Source organism: Procambarus clarkii, chromosome 36, assembly GCF_040958095.1.
Source record: "Procambarus clarkii isolate CNS0578487 chromosome 36, FALCON_Pclarkii_2.0, whole genome shotgun sequence".
NCBI classification, from domain to species: Eukaryota; Metazoa; Arthropoda; class Malacostraca; order Decapoda; family Cambaridae; genus Procambarus; species Procambarus clarkii.
This window is the reverse complement of record NC_091185.1, coordinates 29,436,046-29,459,995: the sequence shown is the minus strand read 5'-3', so window position 1 is coordinate 29,459,995 and position 23,950 is coordinate 29,436,046. Positions and strand designations below refer to the sequence as shown.

The window sequence follows — 23,950 nt, the reverse complement described above, 5'->3', positions numbered from 1 at the left end:
GCTGTCAGCTTCCAGTCGACGGCCACGGCCAGGCTGTCAGCTTCCAGTCGACGGCCAGGCTGTCAGCTTCCAGTCGACGGCCAGGCTGTTGGCTTCCAGTCGACGGCCAGACTGTTGGCTTCCAGTCGACGGCCAGACTGTTGGCTTCCAGTCAACGACCAGGCTGTCAGCTTCCAGTCGACGGCCACGGCCAGGCTGTCAGCTTCCAGTCGACGGCCAGGCTGTCAGCTTCCAGTCGACGGCCAGGCTGTTGGCTTCCAGTCGACGGCCAGGCTGTCAGCTTCCAGTCGACGGCCAGGCTGTCAGCTTCCAGTCGACGGCCAGGCTGTCGGCTTCCAGTCGACGGCCAGGCTGTCAGCTTCCAGTCGACGGCCAGGCTGTCAGCTTCCAGTCGACGGCCAGGCTGTTGGCTTCCAGTCGACGGCCAGGCTGTTAGCTTCCAGTCGACGGCCAGGCTGTCAGCTTCCAGTCGACGGCCAGGCTGTTGGCTTCCAGTCGACGGCCAGGCTGTTGGCTTCCAGTCGACGGCCAGGCTGTTGGCTTCCAGTCGACGGCCAGGCTGTCAGCTTCCAGTCGACGGCCAGGCTGTCAGCTTCCAGTCGACGGCCAGGCTGTTGGCTTCCAGTCGACGGCCACGGCCAGGCTGTCAGCTTCCAGTCGACGGCCAGGCTGTCAGCTTCCAGTCGACGGCCAGGCTGTTGGCTTCCAGTCGACGGCCAGGCTGTCAGCTTCCAGTCGACGGCCAGGCTGTTGGCTTCCAGTCGACGGCCAGGCTGTTGGCTTCCAGTCGACGGCCAGACTGTTGGCTTCCAGTCGACGGCCAGACTGTTGGCTTCCAGTCGACGGCCAGGTTGTTGGCTTCCAGTCAACGACCAGGCTGTCAGCTTCCAGTCGACGGCCACGGCCAGGCTGTCAGCTTCCAGTCGACGGCCAGGCTGTCAGCTTCCAGTCGACGGCCAGGCTGTTGGCTTCCAGTCGACGGCCAGACTGTTGGCTTCCAGTCGACGGCCAGACTGTTGGCTTCCAGTCAACGACCAGGCTGTCAGCTTCCAGTCGACGGCCACGGCCAGGCTGTCAGCTTCCAGTCGACGGCCAGGCTGTCAGCTTCCAGTCGACGGCCAGGCTGTTGGCTTCCAGTCGACGGCCAGGCTGTCAGCTTCCAGTCGACGGCCAGGCTGTCAGCTTCCAGTCGACGGCCAGGCTGTCGACTTCCAGTCGACGGCCAGGCTGTCAGCTTCCAGTCGACGGCCAGGCTATCAGCTTCCAGTCGACGGCCAGGCTGTTGGCTTCCAGTCGACGGCCAGGCTGTTGGCTTCCAGTCGACGGCCAGGCTGTCAGCTTCCAGTCGACGGCCAGGCTGTTGGCTTCCAGTCGACGGCCAGGCTGTTGGCTTCCAGTCGACGGCCAGGCTGTTGGCTTCCAGTCGACGGCCAGGCTGTCAGCTTCCAGTCGACGGCCAGGCTGTCAGCTTCCAGTCGACGGCCAGGCTGTTGGCTTCCAGTCGACGGCCACGGCCAGGCTGTCAGCTTCCAGTCGACGGCCAGGCTGTCAGCTCCCAGTCGACGGCCAGGCTGTTGGCTTCCAGTCGACGGCCAGGCTGTCAGCTTCCAGTCGACGGCCAGGCTGTTGGCTTCCAGTCGACGGCCAGGCTGTTGGCTTCCAGTCGACGGCCAGGCTGTCAGCTTCCAGTCGACGGCCAGGCTGTCAGCTTCCAGTCGACGGCCAGGCTGTCAGCTTCCAGTCGACGGCCAGGCTGTCAGCTTCCAGTCGACGGCCAGGCTGTTGGCTTCCAGTCGACGGCCAGGCTGTTGGCTTCCAGTCGACGGCCAGGCTGTCGGCTTCCAGTCGACGGCCAGGCTGTCAGCTTCCAGTCGACGGCCAGGCTGTTGGCTTCCAGTCGACGGCCAGGCTGTTGGCTTCCAGTCGACGGCCAGGCTGTCAGCTTCCAGTCGACGGCCAGGCTGTCGGCTTCCAGTCGACGGCCAGGCTGTCAGCTTCCAGTCGACGGCCAGGCTGTCAGCTTCCAGTCGACGGCCAGGCTGTCAGCTTCCAGTCGACGGCCAGGCTGTCAGCTTCCAGTCGACGGCCAGGCTGTTGGCTTCCAGTCGACGGCCAGGCTGTCAGCTTCCAGTCGACGGCCAGGCTGTTGGTTTCCAGTCGACGGCCAGGCTGTCGGCTTCCAGTCGACGGCCAGGCTGTCAGCTTCCAGTCGACGACCAGGCTGTTGGCTTCCAGTCGACGGCCAGGCTGTTGGCTTCCAGTCGACGGCCAGGCTGTCAGCTTCCAGTCGACGGCCAGGCTGTTGGCTTCCAGTCGACGGCCAGGCTGTCAGCTTCCAGTCGACGGCCAGGCTGTCGGCTTCCAGTCGACGGCCAGGCTGTCAGCTTCCAGTCGACGGCCAGGCTGTTGGCTTCCAGTCGATGGCCAGGCTGTTGGCTTCCAGTCGACGGCCAGGCTGTCAGCTTCCAGTCGACGGCCAGGCTGTCGGCTTCCAGTCGACGGCCAGGCTGTCAGCTTCCAGTCGACGGCCAGGCTGTCAGCTTCCAGTCGACGGCCAGGCTGTCAGCTTCCAGTCGACGGCCAGGCTGTCAGCTTCCAGTCGACGGCCAGGCTGTTGGCTTCCAGTCGACGGCCAGGCTGTCAGCTTCCAGTCGACGGCCAGGCTGTTGGTTTCCAGTCGACGGCCAGGCTGTCAGCTTCCAGTCGACGGCCAGGCTGTCAGCTTCCAGTCGACGGCCAGGCTGTCAGCTTCCAGTCGACGGCCAGGCTGTTGGCTTCCAGTCGACGGCCAGGCTGTCAGCTTCCAGTCGACGGCCAGGCTGTCAGCTTCCAGTCGACGGCCAGGCTGTCAGCTTCCAGTCGACGGCCAGGCTGTTGGCTTCCAGTCGACGGCCAGGCTGTCAGCTTCCAGTCGACGGCCAGGCTGTTGGCTTCCAGTCGACGGCCAGGCTGTTGGCTTCCAGTCGACGGCCAGGCTGTCAGCTTCCAGTCGACGGCCAGGCTGTCAGCTTCCAGTCGACGGCCAGGCTGTTGGCTTCCAGTCGACGGCCAGGCTGTCAGCTTCCAGTCGACGGCCAGGCTGTTGGCTTCCAGTCGACGGCCAGGCTGTTGGCTTCCAGTCGACGGCCAGGCTGTCAGCTTCCAGTCAACGACCAGACTGTCGGCTTCCAGTCGACGGCCAGGCTGTCAGCTTCCAGTCGACGGCCAAGCTGACAGCTTCCAGTCGACGACCAGACTGTCAACTTCCAGTCGACGATCTAGAACTCAACGAACATTAACAGTGAAACAAAATCCCCAAACAGAACCGATTCCCCTATTCACCAAACCAATTCCTATCCTGGATAGGCCCACAACAGGCCGACGACCTGACCTCCATCCCCGTCTCCTCCTGCAGGTGGCATGGGTGCAGGTGGACACGCAGACTATCCTAACTATCCACAAGCAGGTAATCACCAGGAACCCCCGGGTGGCACTCCTCCACAACGACCACCGGACGTGGCACCTTCAGATCAAGAACGTGAGGGAGATTGACCGCGGCTGGTACATGTGTCAGGTCAACACCGACCCCATGAGGTCACGCCAGGGATACGTCGATGTTGTCGGTGAGTGAGTGACGTCTGGTGGTGAGTGAGTGACGTCTGGTGGTGAGTGAGTGACGCCTGGTGGTGAGTGACTGACGCCTGGTGGTGAGTGAGTGACGCCTGGCGGTGAGTGACTGAAGCTTGGTGGTGAGTGAGTGACGCTTGTTGGTGAGTGAGTGACGCTTGGTGGTGAGTGAGTGACGCCTGGCGGTGAGTGACTGAAGCTTGGTGGTGAGTGAGTGACGCTTGGTGGTGAGTGAGTGACGCTTGGTGGTGAGTGAGTGACGCTTGGTGGTGAGTGAGTGACGCCTGGCGGTGAGTGACTGAAGCTCGGTGGTGAGTGAGTGACGCCTGGTGGTGAGTGAGTGACGCCTGGTGGTGAGTAACTGACGCCTGGTGGTGAGTAACTGAAGCTTGGTGGTGAGTGAGTGACGCCTGGCGGTGAGTGACTGAAGCTTGGTGGTGAGTAACTGACGTCTGGTGGTGAGTGAGTGACGCCTGGTGGTGAGTAACTGACGCCTGGTGGTGAGTAACTGAAGCTTGGTGGTGAGTGAGTGACGCCAGGCGGTGAGTAACTGAAGCTTGGTGGTGAGTGAGTGACGCTTGGTGGTGAGTAACTGAAGCTTCCCAACACGAAGCTTCAGTTACTCATTCCTGCCATCTGTCACTCATTCAGGTACTCAGCCAATCACTAATAACATAACAAATTGTTCTTAAATCAATCCCTAAAAAGTCGATCAATGAATCTTAATTACTCGGTCAATGGATTTTAATTAATTAGCTGATTAATCAATCATAACTAATCAGTCGAATAATTAGCCTTAATCAGTCAAGTAACCAGGTAACTTACAAATGAACTAACCCTTAAAGATATTAATTAACTAATCAAATAATTATATAGTTACTCAGCTGGTTAATCAGTCAATTAATCGGTCATTAAGGTAGTCAAGAAACCGACAAAATCCTTAGTAAGTCAACGAACTAGTGAACCAATTAGCATGCTTGCTAATAGGCCAATTAATTAGTAATTATCTAAACTGACGAAAAGCTAACAGATTGATCAATTTACAGTTCGGTTAATAAAGCAATTAATCAATTATTTGACAAGTTATCCAATAAATTAATCCAATCCATCAAAAAATTATATATATATATATATATATATATATATATATATATATATATATATATATATATATATATATATATATAAATCTATCTATCAATCAACGAGCCGATAGGGATAGGGAGACCACTGTGTAGATTAATCAATCTCTCAATCCCCTTGTTACGGGGGTAGAGGGAATTGAACTCGCAACCTATCTTTCCAAAGGTAAAAAATAGTTTTTCCTTTCATACTGTGGAATATAACATCCTGTCATTGCAAAGGTTCTCTGCAACTGGGGAACGTGTACCTCTGGTGCTCTTGTGTGTATATAGCTATACGGTATATGTTGCAAAGGCAGTTCTTGTCAAGGCTTATAGATTATAGGGAAGGGGGGGCGGTTATCTTGAGATGATTTCGGGGCTTTAGTGTCCCCGCGGCCCGGTCCTCGACCAGGCCTCCACCCCCAGGAAGCAGCCCGTGACAGCTGACTAACACCCAGGTACCTATTTTACTGCTCGATAGCTGATTACTGCTCGGTTATAGAGTCCCCTCTCAGTTCCTTACAGTACTTTGCTGTATAAACTGTACTTGACCTTCTATACATCGACTAAGGTCGGCCGAGCGGACAGCACACTGGACTTGTGATCCTGTGGTCCTGGGTTCGATCCCAGGCGCCGGCGAGAAACAATGGGCAGAGTTTCTTTCACTCTATGCCCCTGTTACCTAGCAGTAAAATAGGTACCTGGATGTTAGTCAGCTGTCACGGGCTGCTTCCTGGGGTGTGTGTGTGGTGTGGAAAAAAATAGGTAGTAAACAGTTGATTGACAGTTGAGAGGCGGGCCGAAAGAGCAAAGCTCAACCCCCGCAAACGCAACTAGGTGAATACACACACACACACACACACACACACACACACACACACACACACACACACACACACACACACACACACACACACACACACACGTCATTTATATAGAGACTTACAAACATAACAATACTCATACCAATTATTTAACACCTCATACACATTAACTATACAGAACATGTAACGATATGGAACTGAAAGTTACATATGTAGCATTAATAACAACTGACGTTCAAACAGTTAATAAGTCAATATTGACTTTACGAATTTGCGAGAACGGGTTGACTAGTTATAGACAACTAGTTCATAACAGCTGCTCTATTATGTATAGAGTTCCAAAGGTGTTCTAGTATGGCGTGTTTCAAAGAAACTCCAGTGTGCATATTTAGCTTTTAAAAAAAATTATAGTATGTTAGATTTGTTCTAGTGAGTCATCCAAAAAGCACCTTTGTAACGTACACAAACACACTACAGCACCTGTGGAACATACACACACACTAGAGCACCTTTGGAACATACACACACTACAGCACCTTTGGAACATACACACACACTACAGCATCTTTGGAACATACACACACACACTACAGCACATTTGGAACATACACACACACTACAGCACCTTTGGAACACACACACACTACAGCACCTTTGGAACATACACACACACTACAGCAACTTTGGAACATACACACACACACTACAGTACCTTTGGAACATACACACACACTACAGCACCTTTGGAATACACTAGTGTAAAGGGGGAAAGTGAATATTTTCAAGATCATCTTCCTAAATTGGCCCCCTAGTCTTAAACATCATTCTCCCTGCGTACCTTTGGCGAAGAAAATGAAAGCATTCTTCAAGAAAAAATTAAGCATATTTTTACTCTTGTTGAAACTCTTGTTGAAACTCTTGTTGCTGCTCTAACAATGAAATATTTCATGTCAGACTTTGAACTGACTTGTTACGAGAGCTGCCTATGTCTCACTACTTGCTTCAGAAAGTCTTATTCCTATAATCAGACTTTTTACAAAAGTTCATCATTAAAAATCAATGACTCGCATGAATATGTCGATGGAAATATCGTTAATTCTGTCATTGCGAAATTTTGTATTTTAAAAATATAGAATTTTTTGTATTTTTTCTGCTAATTTCTGCGTTAATTCAATCACTAAGCGCTCTGTTTCAACATTGATTCGTTTAGCTCTTAAGTCTCCTGTCTTGTCTCAAAGTCGAACTTAACTTCTCTTGTCTCACAGTCGAACTTAACTTCTCTTGTCTCACAGTCGAACTTAACTTCTCTTGTCTCACAGTCGAACTTAACTTCTCTTGTCTCAAAGTTGAGCTGCTTTGTAAATCAGTCAATTGTACATAGAAATTATCGAAATAAATTTACCGCAGCCATTTCAATTTTAGTTCGTCTAATGTTAACTTACTTTATGTATCCTGAGGCGACTTGCAGAGGCCTAGACGTTGTAACTGCTGAAGTGTTCAGTGGTTGAATAAGAGATGCTCGTTTATTCTGCTTGAAAGGGTTGAACAGCTGCTTTCTAGTGGATTTCAAGATCTGTCATGTTTTTTTAAAGATTCTCCCTCCCTTCTACATGTTCTCCTTTCATGTTCTCTCTTTCTCATGTTCTCCCTTCATGTTCTCCCTCTCTCCACATTCTCTCTCGAAGTGGGATAACGTATAGAGTAACGTTGAAACAACTTTGAATCAACATAAATAACGTTGATTCAATGTAGATAACACTTAACAAATCTTGTGTCACATATCAGGCTTCATAGGAGTCATTGGTTGTTGCAATTGGGACCCCATCCTACTTAAGGGGGGACATGGGGTCTCGAGCTAAATCACCCATTGAAACTCCCTCTACAATCACAATTCGCTGTGGAGAGGTATATGAGACGTCTTGAGTCCAACCACATACAAAGAGACAGATACAAATTCCTCTTTTAGAGATATAGATGTGTGTGGGGGTTTACCGTATCAAGAGGCGGCACTGCATGCTATGTGCCACTTTAGGCACGAGTGCCATAGGTTAGCTGCCCCCTGAAATAGAGAAAACTTGCAACATATGCACACTAGAGCAACCCCTGAAACATATGCACACTAGAACAGCGTTTTTCAACATTTTTACACTTTAAAATAATTCCAGGTCGTACATTAGAGAAACACATAAGGATTTCATTAACAATTGAAAGACGATTTCTGCCTTTGCTCTTAATGATGGTTAAATGAACCAAACAAATCACTCAAAATACATGTGATTAGAATTAGCCTGTTTAGAGAGCCGGTCGGCCGAGCGGACAGCACGCTGGACTTGTGATCCTGTGGTCCCGGGTTCGATCCCGGGCGCCGGCGAGAAACAATGGGCAGAGTTTCTTTCACCCTATGCCCCTGTTACCTAGCAGTAAATTAGGTACCTGGGTGTTAGCTGTCACGGGCTGCTTCCTGGCGGTGGAGGCCTGGTCGAGGACCGGGCCGCGGGGACACTAAAGCCCCGAAATCATCTCAAGATAACCTCAAGATGGGGTTCTTAACCTTGAGGTCCAGTGACCTCAGGCTAAGAACCCCTGCCCTGCAGCAACCTTGGAACATATACACACTAGAGGGAGCGTCTGGGGTGGACGTACCCCTGTGTGAGATGAATGAGTCACTGGCCTATTCACTTCATGAATTAGCCAGTGAGTCAATTAAGTTATAAAATCAATCAATTAATGGGTCAATTATTAAAATATCAACCCTCTCAATTAACCTAAAACATCATGGAATACAAATATCCACTCGTCAGTTTGATTCATTGATAAACATTCAACAAATTGATAAATTAATTACTCAAAGAAGATGCCAATTATCCAATCAACTTGCCAGTGAATAGATAAATGATTAAATCAGTTTTATGAATTGCTTAATCATCCAATTAACTGTTCAATGAGTAGATCAATTATCTAATCAACCAACCCACCTTTCTCACCACAGTTCCGCCGGATATCATTGACCGCGAGTCGTCCGGTGACCTCACGATTCGAGAAGGTCAAGACGTGACCTTGACATGTCGTGCTAGAGGTCATCCGCCACCCACCATTATCTGGAGACGTGAGGACAACCAAGATATTCTTCCTGACCCCGGTCAACCAGGTCAGTGGAGTCCCCCTCCGTCAAGTAGCCCCTCCGTCAAGTAGCCCTCCGTCAAGTAGCCCCTCCATCAAGTAGCCCCCTCCGTCAAGTAGCCCCTCCGTCAAGTAGCCCCTCCGTCAAGTAGCCCCTCCGTCAGGTAGACCCTCCGTCAGGTAGACCCTCCGTCAAGTAGCCCCTCCGTCAAGTAGCCCCCTCCGTCAGGTAGCCCCTCCGTCAAGTAGCCCCTCCGTCAAGTAGCCCCTCCGTCAAGTAGCCCCCTCCGTCAAGTAGCCCCTCCGTCAAGTAGCCCCTCCGTCAAGTAGCCCCACCGTCAAGTAGCCCCTCCGTCAAGTAGCCCCTCTGTCAAGTAGCCCCTCCGTCAAGTAGCCCCTCCGTCAAGTAGCCCCCTTCGTCAAGTAGCCCCTCCGTCAGGAAGCCCCTCCGTCAAGTAGCCCCACCGTCAAGTAGCCCCCTCCGTCAAGTAGCCCCTCTGTCAAGTAGCCCCTCCGTCAGGTAGCCGCTCCGTCAAGTAGCCGCTCCGTCAAGTAGCCCCTTCGTCAAGTAGCCCCTCTGTCAAGTAGCCCCTCCGTCAAGTAGCCCCTTCGTCAAGTAGCCCCTCCGTCAAGTAGCCGCTCCGTCAAGTAGCCCCCTCCGTCAGGTAGACCCTCCGTCAAGTAGCCCCTCCGTCAGGTAGACCCTCCGTCAAGTAGCCCCTCCGTCAAGTAGCCCCCTCCGTCAGGTAGCCCCTCCGTCAAGTAGCCCCCTCCGTCAAGTAGCCCCTCCGTCAAGTAGCCCCCTCCGTCAAGTAGCCCCTCCGTCAAGTAGCCCCTCCGTCAGGTAGTTGGCCATTTGAGACACTTAACTCGTTGTTCAAGCTAGGCAATATGAAACACCTGTTTGCATTTAAAACCAGGCAATTTCAGACGCAGAATTGGTCATTTAAGACCCATAATTGCTAGTTCAAGCCATGTATTTCAGGAAATATTATTGGTGGAAAGAAAGCTAGTAATTTAGAATGCTTAATTGATAGTTAAAATCAGAGTACTTGATATATGTGAGATATATATTATATATATATAATTGTTATTAAATATTTAGTGACATTGACATGCTCAAGGGATCTTCCCTTCGTCCGAAGCTTCTACCTGGAATTTTCAAGCCTTTGTGACTAGGGAAACAGCTTCGCAAAGAGGTAAACATTCGAAGCGTTCACAGCTTATTGAAATGTTGCCTTCATTTTCCTGGAAGGAATTCTTAGACTTTTTTGGCGGGAAATGTTGAGCGTCGAGAGGATTGCCTCAGGGACCCTGTGTGTACCGTTAGCCTCCTTGGCTGATTCAGGGACCCCTGTGTGTACCGTTAGCCTCCTTGGCTGATTCAGGGACCCTGTGTGTACCGTTAGCCTCCTTAGCTGATTCAGGGACCCTGTGTGTACCCCTTGTGTATCCCCCCCTTGTGTATCCCCCCTTGTGTGTAATAGTGTACCCTTTGCTTCCCTGGCTGACTTAAGATCCCATATACTCTCGTAGTGTCCTGGCTGCCCTCAGGACATCAATACATCTCACATGTCCCTGTCTGAGGGCCCCTATACATCCGTTATGTCCCTGGCTGCCTTCAGGGGGCCCCCCTATATAACCACAGAGACTTCATTAAACATTTAGAGTTCTCCACGTAAAGGTTTAGAGTCAAGAGAGGCAGGCTCAGGACTTACGTATCAGAGGTTAAACGTGAATGAACAGTCAACTCTGTTAGTTGGTCCGGAGGAGGCAACGCGTACAATGACAATTGTTGAATCGCAACAATGCTCGTCTCCGTGCAGCATCTGGGGTGAAGCTGATACAATCCCTCGAGTGGGCGGTGAATGAGCAATGAAGTTTGGGAGGATTTTGGTTATTTTGTGTTGGGATTTAGGTCTGGAGCCGGGTATTGAATCCGCGGCTAGATTGTTTAAGGTTGTGTGTGTGTGTGTGTGTGTTCGTGTTACGTATCACGGTGTGTTCCTTCTGGTGTTAGCGTGGCTCAGGGAGCACCAGCAGGAGGTAAAGCAAGGGCTTGCTCCATGAGAGTTGTGTAAGAGAGCTTTGTCCCAGGCTACGTGTGTGTGTGTGTGTGTGCGTGCTTGCGTGGGGCGTGTGTTTATGTGTCTGTGTACATTATATAGAATCACCTCTTCGAACTCTTCACATACGACCAGGGTTCGAATCTCCGTTGCCTGGGATCATCCTCCTGGCATACACAGTACTGAAACCACTTCACTAACGATCGTTGGTGAAGTGGTTAACGTGTACTCCGGCTCTGGTGACAAGTTTTTGGGGGGTTTTGGGTTCTAAGAGCAGTATGAGCATAGATTCAGCTCTCGTATCAAATGAGGGCAACTTTAGAACTCTAATTTCATGATTGGGCGTAGTTGATTGGGCGTGGATTGGGTGTAGTTGCAGCCATCGTCAGAATTGGACGAGGTAACACCTCACCACCCACGTATGAGTGTAGTTGCATCTGAATCAATGCCTCATGCCCAATCTGCTTTAACTTGCAGGACGGGACGTGAGTGAAAGTGGCTCTTCAGGGCCTGACGCAAGTGCGTCAGGCCCAGCGGGGCACGACGTGGTGGGCATCGGCCGTGCCCACAGCCGCGACGTCTCAGGACACCCAAGACGAGGAGGGACGACGCGGGTCGTAGAGGGAGAGACGCTGGTGCTGAAGAAGGTGTCCAGACTCCAGATGGGGTCGTACCTCTGCATCGCTTCCAACGGCATCCCGCCCTCCATCAGCAAGAGAGCCCACCTCCGCGTCCAGTGTGAGTGGTGCGCCGCTAACTAACACGAAGTTAGTGCGTGACACTAACTTCGCGTTAGTGTGGCGAGTGGTTATGTCATGAGGGCTATGAACACCGGGGAAATGAGAAGAAATTAAGGAAATGAAAGATAGGGACAAGTTGACAGACATGAAAACAGACAGAAACACGGGAACCTTGAGACAGAAACAGAGACAGAGATATAAGGGTTAGATAAGAAGGGAGGGAAGTAGAAGGAATAGACAAAGGAAATAGAAGAAGATGGATACGAATTGTCAGAATATTGTCAGTAAATTTACGAAACCAATTCTCTCCATCTACTAACCATCATCTTCATTCTCATCCTCATCCACTAACCACCATCCCCATCAACTCTGCCTTTACTTGACCCCTCATCTATCCCCCCTTTCCTCTATCCCCCCGACACAGTCGCGCCGATGGCCTGGGTGCCACACCAGCTGGAAGGTGCCTACGTGGGCCAAGACCTGACCATTGAGTGCCAGACCGAGGCCTTCCCCAGAAGCATCAACTACTGGACTGACACCTCCGGGAACATGATCGTCGCAGGTGAGAAACATTCGTCTTATTTGTTGCAAGTTAGAACTAGATTTCTGGTGACAATGAGCAATGAGCTAAGAGTTAACATCAGCTGAGGCCTGGAATGTGTATATTTAACGTTAATTGTTATTTATTGTTAATTTTTCGTAATGAATTCAGTTTAATATTTCGATATGAATGTGTTAGATATAGTATGAACTGGCACCAGTGCCTTCGTGTGGTCGACTGGCACCAGTGCCTTCGTGTGGTCGACTGGCACTATAGTGCCTTCGTGTGGTCGACTGGCACTATAGTGCCTGCGTGTGGTCGACTGGCACTATAGTGCCTTCGTGTGGTCGACTGGCACTATAGTGCCTTCGTGTGGTCGACTGGCACTAGTGCCTTCGTGTGGTCGACTGGCACTATAGTGCCTGCGTGTGGTCGACTGGCACTATAGTGCCTTCGTGTGGTCGACTGGCACTATAGTGCCTTCGTGTGGTCGACTGGCACTAGTGCCTTCGTGTGGTCGACTGGCACTATAGTGCCTTCGTGTGGTCGACTGGCACTAGGGCCTTCGTGTGGTCGACGGGCACCAGGGCCTTCGTGTGGTCGACTGGCACCAGGGCCTTCGTGTGGTCGACTGGCACTATAGTGCCTTCGTGTGGTCGACTGGCACCAGGGCCTTCGTGTGGTCGACTGGCACTATAGTGCCTTCGTGTGGTCGACTGGCACCAGTGCCTTCGTGTGGTCGACTGGCGCCAGGGCCTTCGTGTGGTCGACTGGCACCAGTGCCTTCGTGTGGTCGACTGGCACCAGTGCCTTCGTGTGGTCGACTGGCGCCAGTGCCTTCGTGTGGTCGACTGGCGCCAGTGCCTTCGTGTGGTCGACTGGCACCAGTGCCTTCGTGTGGTCGACTGGCGCCAGTGCCTTCGTGTGGTCGACTGGCACCAGGGCCTTCGTGTGGTCGACTGGCAACAGTGTCTTCGTGTGGTCGACTGGCAACAGTGCCTTCGTGTGGTCGACTGGCACCAGTGCCTTCGTGTGGTCGACTGGCACCAGTGCCTTCGTGTGGTCGAATAGCATTATTTCCTTGCTCATCTACACATCGAAAGAACATGCTACAAATGCCAGACAGTTTAGGAGTGAATGATCCTTAAACTCAAGCTCCTGATGCTCCAGCTATGCTCCAGCTCTTGATGCTCCAGCTATGCTCAAGCTCTTGATGCTCCAGCTATGCTCAAGCTCTTGATGCTCCAGCTATGCTCTGATACTGTGCGAGTTCTTCTTGTTGACTTTAATGAGATGCGAGTTTGTTGTCGTATCTGGCCCCTGAGGTTGAAGATGGAGGTGGCTTCCATGGCTCCTCCTTCCTGTGTATGCCACTCTGAACCTCCGTACAGGGTTAAAGTACGTCCTTGTAGTTCTTTGTTATTTGCGTGTTCAGACTCCACCTATATTCGTCTCTGTTCCTCCTGTCCTCTAGGGCTCTGATGGCCCTTAACCAGTACCCTTACCATGACCAGTACCTGAGTACCCTTGACCACTTTGTGCAGTGGTCAAATATAAATACACAAGTGGGCTTCTAAATGGCAGGCGAGGAGTCACAATAACGTGGCTGAAATATGTTGACCAGACCACACACTAGAAGGTGAAGAGATGACGTCGTTTCGGTCCGTCCTGGACTCGTATTGGGGGTTGAACTCTAACAACCATTTATCTGCTCATCCCAAAGTGTTAAAATTGTCAATAAGGGCAAGAAATTATCAACAAAATTAATAAAGTAAACTCGATGCACAATATTGAATGCAAATATGAAGCAATAAATGTGTGACTTGAGTCATTGCTTTGGCTAAGAATGGTCTTAAGGCTATAATAAAATCCGATGGTCGATCGTGCAAGCACATTTAGGAGAGTACAGGTAGGAAAGTACAGCTTTCCTTAGTGGGAGAGCGTGGATTACTCTGTAATCTCTTAGATTACAGAGTAATCTAAGCGTACATCTGTATGATAACACATGGGGGGGGGGGGGCAAGATAGCATATATGAGTGTGATGTATTACAGTCAAACGTAGCACTACTGAGCCTTAGTAGTTATACAGTACATACAATACTTAATACAGTTAAACATACAGTACATACAATACTTAATACAGTTAAACATACAGTACATACAATACAATGCATCATACACAGCACCAACATGATTTCAGGAACTACAAATCATGGTTCATTAACATGACAGAACCGGTCGACCAAGAGGAGAAACGGGTGTGTGTATACTGTCTATGGACAGTCACAGGCTGGGGTGACGGGAGGGGAAGATGTTCCTTAAATAAGTAACAAATCGACAGAAGACACAAAGTTACGTATCTTAGCAGTTGTGTCCCACAGGAGACGTCTCCAAAGATGTTTTGCTTCTGATCATGTCGATGATCAACTAGATTGTAGACTAAACCACACACTAGAAGGTGAAGGGACGACGACGTTTCGGTCCGTCCTGGGACCATTATCAAGTCGATTACGAGTGGGCGATTATGTACACACAATCGACTTCATAATAGTCCAGGACGGACCGAAACGTCATCGTCCCTTCACCTTCTAGTATATGTTCTGGTTAACATATCTTCAGCCACGTTATTGTGACTCTTCGTCTGCATTAACTAGATTCTAGAGAGCATAGACACCTTCCTCATTATTTTCCAATAATACACATATTATTAGAAGGTTCAGAATGGTGGCAAACGCAAAACATTATAATAAATACATAATAAATAAATAAATAAATAATTGTTTATTCAGGTAAGGTACATACATACAAGGTAAGATAGAAAAGATGATGGATTTATAGATAGAGCTAGTACATATAATGCCTAAAGCCACTATTACGCAAAGTGTTTCGGGCAGGTCATACAGGTCATACGGGGCATTAGTGGATGACCTCGACAGAATCAAAAAATTGTCCAACAAGTGGCTACCAGAGTTTAACTCAAACAAGTGCAGACTAATGTCACGAATGCCAAGAGTGCATGCCACTGAGTGACAATTGTACTCTGTCAGCAGTAGGCGCTAAGGTCAAGAGTTCAGGTCAAGACTTCAGGTCACTGGTTGACCAGCACCCTACCAATGTCCCTGCTCAACTGCTCTCATTGTTTTATGCAAGGAAAAAAAAGGTCAAAAAGAAATAGAAAAAGAAAATAACACGGAAAACAGTTTAGGGTAAACACAGACACATGAACCAGCTCAAATTTTGTATAAAAATTAAAGTATCTAAGTTCAACATTATGTACAGTCAGTGGTCAGAAGCAAAATATACTGAGAGCAAATTCGTGCTCAGATAAACCTATAAATAGTAAGCTTCAAAAGGCTCTAAATAGTATCATTGGAGCTCTTGGTGGCATGGTTATAGCTCTATGGTTATAGCTGTAAATGACTGGAAATCTAAATGGCATGGTTTGATCTGATAAATAATATGATTTGAGCTCTGAATGGTTCAGTTCTAGATCTGAATGGTATGGTTGGTAATCTGAATAGTAAGGTTCAAGATCTTAATGGTATGTTGGTGATCTGAATGGCAAGAGTTGCGAATTGTTTGATTGAAACTTTGAATGACATGATTTGACATCTGAATTGTTTGAGCTCTGAATTGCGTGGTATGATTGGAACTCTGTAAACTAAGAATTAATGGTATTGAGGCCTGGATATGTTGGCTCCGTTGTTAGAGTGACCCGTTACCATGATGTAGTAACGGTACCGCCCCCCCCCCTTAGTCCTAAGAGGTGAGAACCCTGAATGGTAGAAGATTTGAGAGTTTGTGAATGATGTTTGTGGGAGAGCACTTTATTCCTCCACCAAGTAAACTCTTAGACCCATGCCATGAGTAGATAATCTACCTACTCATACCTGTACACTCATCTTAACTCACCATGTTAACAAGAATCAACTAATAATCAACACAACACTAGTTAATGAATTGGCACAGAACTACCCTATTACACACAGAGATCACACTAACGTGATGCATCAAATGAACAAATCCACAAGGGCCGTGACGAGGATTCGAACCTGCGTCCGGGAGCATCCCAGACACTGCCTTAATCGACTGAACTACGACAGGGTAGTACCCTGTAGTTTTATTACTACGACATGGTAGTACCCTGTCGTAGCTCAGTCGTTGTACCCTGTCGTAGCTCAGTCGATTAAGGCAGTGTCTGGGATGCTCCCGGACGCAGGTTCGAATCCTCGTCACGGCCCTTGTGGATTTGTTCATCTGGCACAGAACCTTTATTATGGCAAGATCTTAACAGCGAGCAAGCCAGCGAGCATAAGAAATATTGCCGGAACAACCGTGGACATCTTCAAGAGAAAACTGGACGGTTTTCTAAGAGAAGTTCCGGATCAGCCGGGCTGTGGTGGGTACGTGACCCTGCGGGCCGCTCCAAGCAACAGCCTGGTGGACCAAACTCTCACAAGTCGAGCCTGGCCTCGGGCCGGGCTTGGGGAGTAGAAGAACTCCCAGAACCCCATCAACCAGGTATCAACCAGGTAACACATGGTGCAAACTGGAGGGCCCAAGTTACACCCTGTGTTCTGTATCACATCATGTTTTCAATGGGTATTGCGTGTGTCAGTTACACCCTGTGTGTGTCAGACAATCCTGGAGCAATACAATGGGATCCAACACACGTCCCCAAACTCCCTGGACACACGCAATACCCCACTGAACCACGATGTGATACAGTTTTTCACAGATTCGACACGTTCGTAGCCTTTTATTACGCAAACAACTTTGTTCTGTCAACTAATAGGTCGTGTATTATACGTTAACGACACCAACGTTGTTGGAGTGCCAAACGGAGTGCCAAGAGTGCCAACAATAGGCTGATGTCTCAACGTCAAATCTTAAATCTCAAATTCTCAAAAATCCAAATCTTAATAATTAATTTTAAATATAAAGATCTAGTAGTTCTTGATTGGGATGAGTTTATATTAGTAATTTCTTATTAGGATAGTTCTCCACTTCTGTATTGCTGTAGTTCTGAGTAGCTGTGGTTCTGAGTAGCTGTAGTTATGAGTAGCTATAGTTCTGAGTAGCTGTAGTTCTGAGTAGCTGTAGTTCTGTATTGCTGTAGTTCTGAGTAGCTGTAGTTCTGAGTAGCTGTAGTTCTGTATTGCTGTAGTTCTGAGTAGCTGTAGTTCTGAGTAGCTGTAGTTCTGAGTAGCTGTAGTTCTGAGTAGCTGTAGTTCTGAGTAGCTGTAGTTCTGAGTAGCTGTGGTTCTGAGTAGCTGTAGTTCTGAGTAGCTATAGTTCTGAGTAGCTGTAGTTCTGAGTAGCTGTAGTTCTGAGTAGCTGTAGTTCTGAGTAGCTGTAGTTCTGAGTAGCTGTAGTTCTGAGTAGCTGTAGTTCTGAGTAGCTGTGGTTCTGAGTAGCTGTAGTTCTGAGTAGCTATAGTTCTGAGTAGCTGTAGTTCTGAGTAGCTGTAGTTCTGAGTAGCTGTAGTTCTGAGTAGCTGTAGTTCTGAGTAGCTGTAGTTCTGAGTAGCTGTAGTTCTGTATAGCTGTAGTTCTGAGTAGCTGTAGTTCTGAGTAGCTGTAGTTCTGAGTAGCTGTAGTTCTGTATAGCTGTAGTTCTGTATTGCTGTAGTTCTGAGTAGCTGTAGTTCTGAGTAGCTGTAGTTCTGAGTAGCTGTAGTTCTGTATAGCTGTAGTTCTGTATTGCTGTAGTTCTGAGTAGCTGTAGTTCTGAGTAGCTGTAGTTCTGAGTAGCTGTAGTTCTGTATAGCTGTAGTTCTGTATTGCTGTAGTTCTGAGTAGCTGTAGTTCTGAGTAGCTGTAGTTCTGAGTAGCTGTAGTTCTGTATAGCTGTAGTTCTGTATTGCTGTAGTTATGAGTAGCTGTAGTTCTGAGTAGCTGTAGTTCTGAGTAGCTGTAGTTCTGAGTAGCTGTAGTTCTGAGTAGTTGTAGTTCTGTATAGCTGTAGTTCTGTATTGCTGTAGTTCTGAGTAGCTGTAGTTCTGAGTAGCTGTAGTTCTGAGTAGCTGTAGTTCTGAGTAGCTGTAGTTCTGTATTGCTGTAGTTCTGTATTGCTGTAGTTCTGAGTAGCTGTAGTTCTGAGTAGCTGTAGTTCTGTATAGCTGTAGTTCTGTATTGCTGTAGTTCTGTATTGCTGTAGTTCTGAGTAGCTGTAGTTCTGAGTAGCTGTAGTTCTGAGTAGCTGTAGTTCTGAGTAGCTGTAGTTCTGAGTAGCTGTAGTTCTGAGTAGCTGTAGTTCTGAGTCGCTGTAGCTCTGAGTAGCTGTAGTTCTGAGTCGCTGTGGTTCTGAGTAGCTGTAGTTATTAGTAGCTGTAGTTCTGAGTAGCTGTAGTTCTGAGTAGCTGTAGTTCTGAGTAGCTGTAGTTATTAGTAGCTGTAGTTCTGATTTGTGTGTTTTGAATGGTGGGTGTTCTGATTGATGGAGGCTCTGAATGGCTGGAGCTCTGAATGGCTGGAGCTCTGAATGGCGAGAGCTCTGAATGGCAGGAGCTCTGAATGGCTGGAGCTCTGAATGGCAGCTCTGAATGGCAGGAGCTCTGAATGGCTGGAGCTCTGAATGGCTGGAGCTCTGAATGGCAGGAGCTCTGAATGGCTGGAGCTCTGAATGGCTGGAGCTCTGAATGGCAGGAGCTCTGAATGGCTGGAGCTCTGAATGGCTGGAGCTCTGAATGGCGAGAGCTCTGAATGGCAGGAGCTCTGAATGGCTGGAGCTCTGAATGGCTGGAGCTCTGAATGGCAGGAGCTCTGAATGGCTGGAGCTCTGAATGGCTGGAGCTCTGAATGACGGGAGCTCTGAATGGCAGGAGCTCTGAATGGGAGGAGCTCTGAATGGCAGGAGCTCTGAATGACTGGAGCTCTGAATGGCTGGAGCTCTGAATGGCAGGAGCTCTGAATGACGGGAGCTCTGAATGGCAGGAGCTCTGAATGGCAGCTCTGAATGACGGAAGCTCTGAATGACGGGAGCTCTGAATGGCAGGAGCTCTGAATGACGGGAGCTCTGAATGACGGGAGCTCTGAATGGCAGGAGCAATGAATGACGGGAGCTCTGAATGGCAGGAGCTCTGAATGACGGAAGCTCTGAATGGCAGGAGCTCTGAATGACGGGAGCTCTGAATGGCAGGAGCTCTGAATGACTGGAGCTCTGAATGGCAGGAGCTCTGAATGGCAGGAGCTCTGAATGGCAGGAGCTCTGAATGGCAGGAGCTCTGAATGGCAGGAGCTCTGAATGGCAGGAGCTCTGTAGTATAATATTTCTGTAAAAAAAATTGTGTTCTGTATTTAATCATTTTGTGTGAGTGAAGCCCCTGAGGACATATAATAAACAAATAAACATGAAATATTAAACATATGCTTCATACGTGATTATTTTCCGCTTTATTCATTATTTGGGATTTTAATATACACAAACATACATTTATATATATATATACACACTCTATACACATACCTATAAAGTATATATTAATATATGTATACATTTTCTAAGAGAGATTCTTGTGTATGAACCTCCCAGGTGAGAGATTCGAACCAGTGTTGGCAGAGACGTTCTATAAACTATATATGAGGCTGAGAATACGAGGGGTGACCCGACAGGACTTCGGCACCTTCAGATGTGTGGCCAAGAACTCCCTCGGGGAGACTGATGGAGCCATCAGGATCTACGGTAAGACGGAGAGAGGGAGAGGGAGAGAGAGAGAGAGGGAGAGGGAGAGGGAGAGGGAGAGGGAGGGAGGGATAGCTACGTGTGTACCAGTGATAGTCAGGATACTACATACACACACTCCATCGCTATCCTACCTATTCACCATACTAACTACATTCTGCTAGGGACTTTCGACAAGCCGTTGGCTTCCTGTCCTGTTTGGCTGTCCTAGGACCCGTTGGTTGTTCCAGGACCCGCTAGGGGTGTCCTGCACTCTAGAGAATACAGATTTAGACATTTTAGTCGGTCCTAGTAGTTTAGATTTTTTACTGAGTGGGTTCTAGCAGTAAAGGATCTCTGCACGCTCTCCAGGTCAGCAATTTCTCCAGCTCTGAAAGGGGCTGTCATTGTGCAGCAGTACTCCACTCTAGAGAGCACTAGCTGATGCTGTAATTTCCTGCCCAACAGGTTTAATTTGACACGACCAGTAATGTGGCAGAATTCATATTGATCCTCTGCTGTTGCTCTGAACTTTTTCTATCGTTGATAACTACTGTAATTGGTCATATTGAACTGGTGGTCTTGCACACAGATATGATCAAGATCATTTTTAGATATCTGTAAACTTAATTTCCTCTTCCCATGGGCCTAAACCCATCTTGAGGTGATTTCGGGGCTTTAGTGTACCCGCGGTGCGGTCCTCGACCAGGCCTCCACCCCCAGGAAGCAGCTCGTGACAGCTGACTAACACCCAGGTACCTATTTTACTGCTAGGTAACAGGGGCATAGAGTGAAAGAAACTCTGCCCATTGTTTCTCGTCGGCGCCTGGGATCGAACCCAGGACCACAGGATCACAAGTCCAGCGTGCTGTCCGCTCGGCCGACCGGCTCCCGTCTCACCATTACCCTCATCTCTATATACGATCTTCATGAATGTGTTTGCTGCCTTCTCACCTCTAATATTCTCTGGTCTTGCTCGAGACTAACTTGACCAGACCACACACTAGAAGGTGAAGGGACGACGACGTTTCGGTCCGTCCTGGACCATTCTCAAGTCGATTGAGAATGGTCCAGGACGGACCGAAACGTCGTCGTCCCTTCACCTTCTAGTGTGTGGTCTGGTCAATTAGACCTGTATTTCTGTTCTACCTCTGGTTCCTACTCCCTCAGGCATATATATTTGTTTATATATTTATATTTTTGTGATTATATAATGTATGCCTATATGAATATGTATGAATGTATGTATATACATCAATTTAATACTTGTCAACATTGCCGCCCACAGAGATAGAGCCGCCCAAGTCTCAGGTGAACGAAGGGCTCTCAGAAGCTGGGGAGGGGGAGGAGGAGACGTCTGGGGAGTTGGGGACAACCACCCCCACCACCATCATCAAGAAAGGTAAGCCTCCCTATCTCTCTCATCCTGCCTCTCCCACCCTACCTCTCTCACCCTACCTCTCTCACCCTACCTCTCTCACCCTACCTCTCACCCTGCCTCTCTCACCCTACCTCTCACCCTGCCTCTCTCACCCTACCTCTCACCCTGCCTCTCTCACCCTACCTCTCACCCTGCCTCACACACACGGACTTGGTGCTACATAGCCTTCCCAGCTTGGTGCCTTCTTTGGTAATTCCCACACACACGCTAGGTGACACTTTCTTACTGACTCTTAAGAGTTCATTAGGAATGGTGCTGATGTTTATAATCTATGTTATCATATATCCTAAGAGGCCTGGAAGAACTATAACCTCTTGTTGACCAGACCACACACTAGAAGGTCAAGGGACGACGACGTTTCGGTCCGTCCTGGACCATTCTCAAGTCGATTTGAGAATGGTCCAGGACGGACCGAAACGTCGTCGTCCCTTGACCTTCTAGTGTGTGGGTCAACATGTTTTAGCCACGTTATTGTGACTCATCGTCTGCAACTCTAACCTCTCTGTCTCTCTCTCTCTCTCTCTCTCTCTCTCTCTCTCTCTCTCTCTCTCTCTCTGTCTCTCTCTCTCCCTCTCTCTGTCTCTCTCTCTCTCTCTCTCTCTCTCTCTCTCTCTCTCTCTCTCTCTCTCTCTCTCTCTCTCTCTGTATGTCTGTCTGTCTGTCTGTCTGTCTGTCTGTCTGTCTGTCTGTCTGTCTCTCTCTCTCTCTCTCTCTCTCTCTCTCTCTCTCTCTCTCTCTCTCTCTCTCTCTCTCTCTCTCTCTCTCTCTCTCTCTGTCTCTCTCTCTCTCTCTCTCTCTCTCTCTCTCTCTCTCTCTCTCTCTCTCTCTCTCTCTCTCTCTCTCTCTCTCTCTCTCTCTCTCTCTCGTTTAAACTTAGGTTCATTAGTAGCGTTCCTGATAATTTTAATAAATCTTCAAGCTAAGAGTTATCTTCATCAACTCATCTGAATCCTGACCCCTAGAAACTCATTTAGATAACAAACCAAATTTCACATATGATTAATTTATTAAATTTCATGTTTATCAACGTGTTGAAAGAACACGTTCTAGATGTGCGGCAATTAAGGAATTTATGATTACTTCAGGAATTATGATCCTGAGAATAGCACAGCCAGCACAGGTGGCTAAGCTCCTGTTATGGTTGTCCACGAGGTTTGGCCAGGTGCGATACTTTGTAAACATTGCCCGATACATGGTCAAAGTGGTTGGGGCAGCGCCCCCCCCTCCTCGTATCCCAGGTCTCAGTCCTTAGACTGTCTCCGTGTTCGATATTGTCACACTGGCCTGGTTTATGTAACAGTAAGTACTTGCACCTGTCAATTTCCTGTTCAACCTTTCACCTTCATCAAGTTCCAAGCGGCGTACCACACTGTCAAGTTCCACGCGGTGTGCCACACTGTCAAGTTCCACGCGGTGTACCACACTGTCAAGTTCCACGCGGTGTACCACACTGTCAAGTTCCACGCGGTGTACCACACTGTCAAGTTCCACGCGGTGTACCACACTGTCAAGTTCCACGCGGTGTACCACACTGTCAAGTTCCACGCGGCGTACCACACTGTCAAGTTCCACGCGGCGTACCACACTGTCAAGTTCCACGCGGTGTACCACACTGTCAAGTTCCACGCGGTGTACCACACTGTCAAGTTCCACGCGGCGTACCACACTGTCAAGTTCCACGCGGTGTACCACACTGTCAAGTTCCACGCGGTGTGCCACACTGTCAAGTTCCACGCGGTGTGCCACACTGTCAAGTTCCACGCGGTGTACCACACTGTCAAGTTCCACGCGGTGTACCACACTGTCAAGTTCCACGCGGTGTACCACACTGTCAAGTTCCACGCGGTGTACCACACTGTCAAGTTCCACGCGGTGTACCACACTGTCAAGTTCCACGCGGTGTACCACACTGTCAAGTTCCACGCGGTGTACCACACTGTCAAGTTCCACGCGGTGTACCACACTGTCAAGTTCCACGCGGTGCGCCACACTGTCAAGTTCCACGCGGTGCGCCACACTGTCAAGTTCCACGCGGTGTACCACACTGTCAAGTTCCACGCGGCGTACCACACTGTCAAGTTCCACGCGGTGTACCACACTGTCAAGTTCCACGCGGTGTACCACACTGTCAAGTTCCACGCGGTGCGCCACACTGTCAAGTTCCACGCGGTGCGCCACACTGTCAAGTTCCACGCGGTGTACCACACTGTCAAGTTCCACGCGGCGTACCACACTGTCAAGTTCCACGCGGTGTACCACACTGTCAAGTTCCACGCGGCGTACCACACTGTCAAGTTCCACGCGGTGTACCACACTGTCAAGTTCCACGCGGCGTACCACACTGTCAAGTTCCACGCGGTGTACCACACTGTCAAGTTCCACGCGGTGTACCACACTGTCAAGTTCCACGCGGTGTACCACACTGTCAAGTTCCACGCGGTGTACCACACTGTCAAGTTCCACGCGGTGTACCACACTGTCAAGTTCCACGCGGTGTACCACACTGTCAAGTTCCACGCGGTGTACCACACTGTCAAGTTCCACGCGGTGTACCACACTGTCAAGTTCCACGCCGGGAATAACGTTACCAAGTTACACTACGGAAGGGCTACAGGCCGTGGTGGGGGCGGCGTTATTAGACATGCCTCTGATGGCGTTCATCCTGGCAGGAGTGTCCTCGTTATTGAAAAGTACCGGAGCGGCTCCCGCCACCGCTCCCCGCCACAGCCACCGCCGCAGCCACCGCCGCAGCCGCCGCCACAGCCGCTACAGCCACTACCACAGCCGCTACCACAGCCACTACCACAGCCGCCACCGCCACCGCC

General features: G+C 49.3%; 1 protein-coding gene across 1 annotated transcript in view; it reads left to right on the top strand.

The window, feature by feature from the left end:
* The window catches only part of LOC123756252 (neurotrimin), an 82,575-nt gene that overhangs the window by 49,268 nt on the left and 9,357 nt on the right, over positions 1–23,950 (top strand). Inside the window, exons 5-10 of the mRNA XM_069336605.1 lie at positions 3,395–3,602; positions 8,544–8,702; positions 11,218–11,478; positions 11,905–12,042; positions 19,556–19,705; positions 20,973–21,086. Of these exons, the coding sequence (XP_069192706.1) occupies positions 3,395–3,602; positions 8,544–8,702; positions 11,218–11,478; positions 11,905–12,042; positions 19,556–19,705; positions 20,973–21,086 (1,030 nt within the window). The remainder of the gene's footprint in view (positions 1–3,394; positions 3,603–8,543; positions 8,703–11,217; positions 11,479–11,904; positions 12,043–19,555; positions 19,706–20,972; positions 21,087–23,950) is intronic.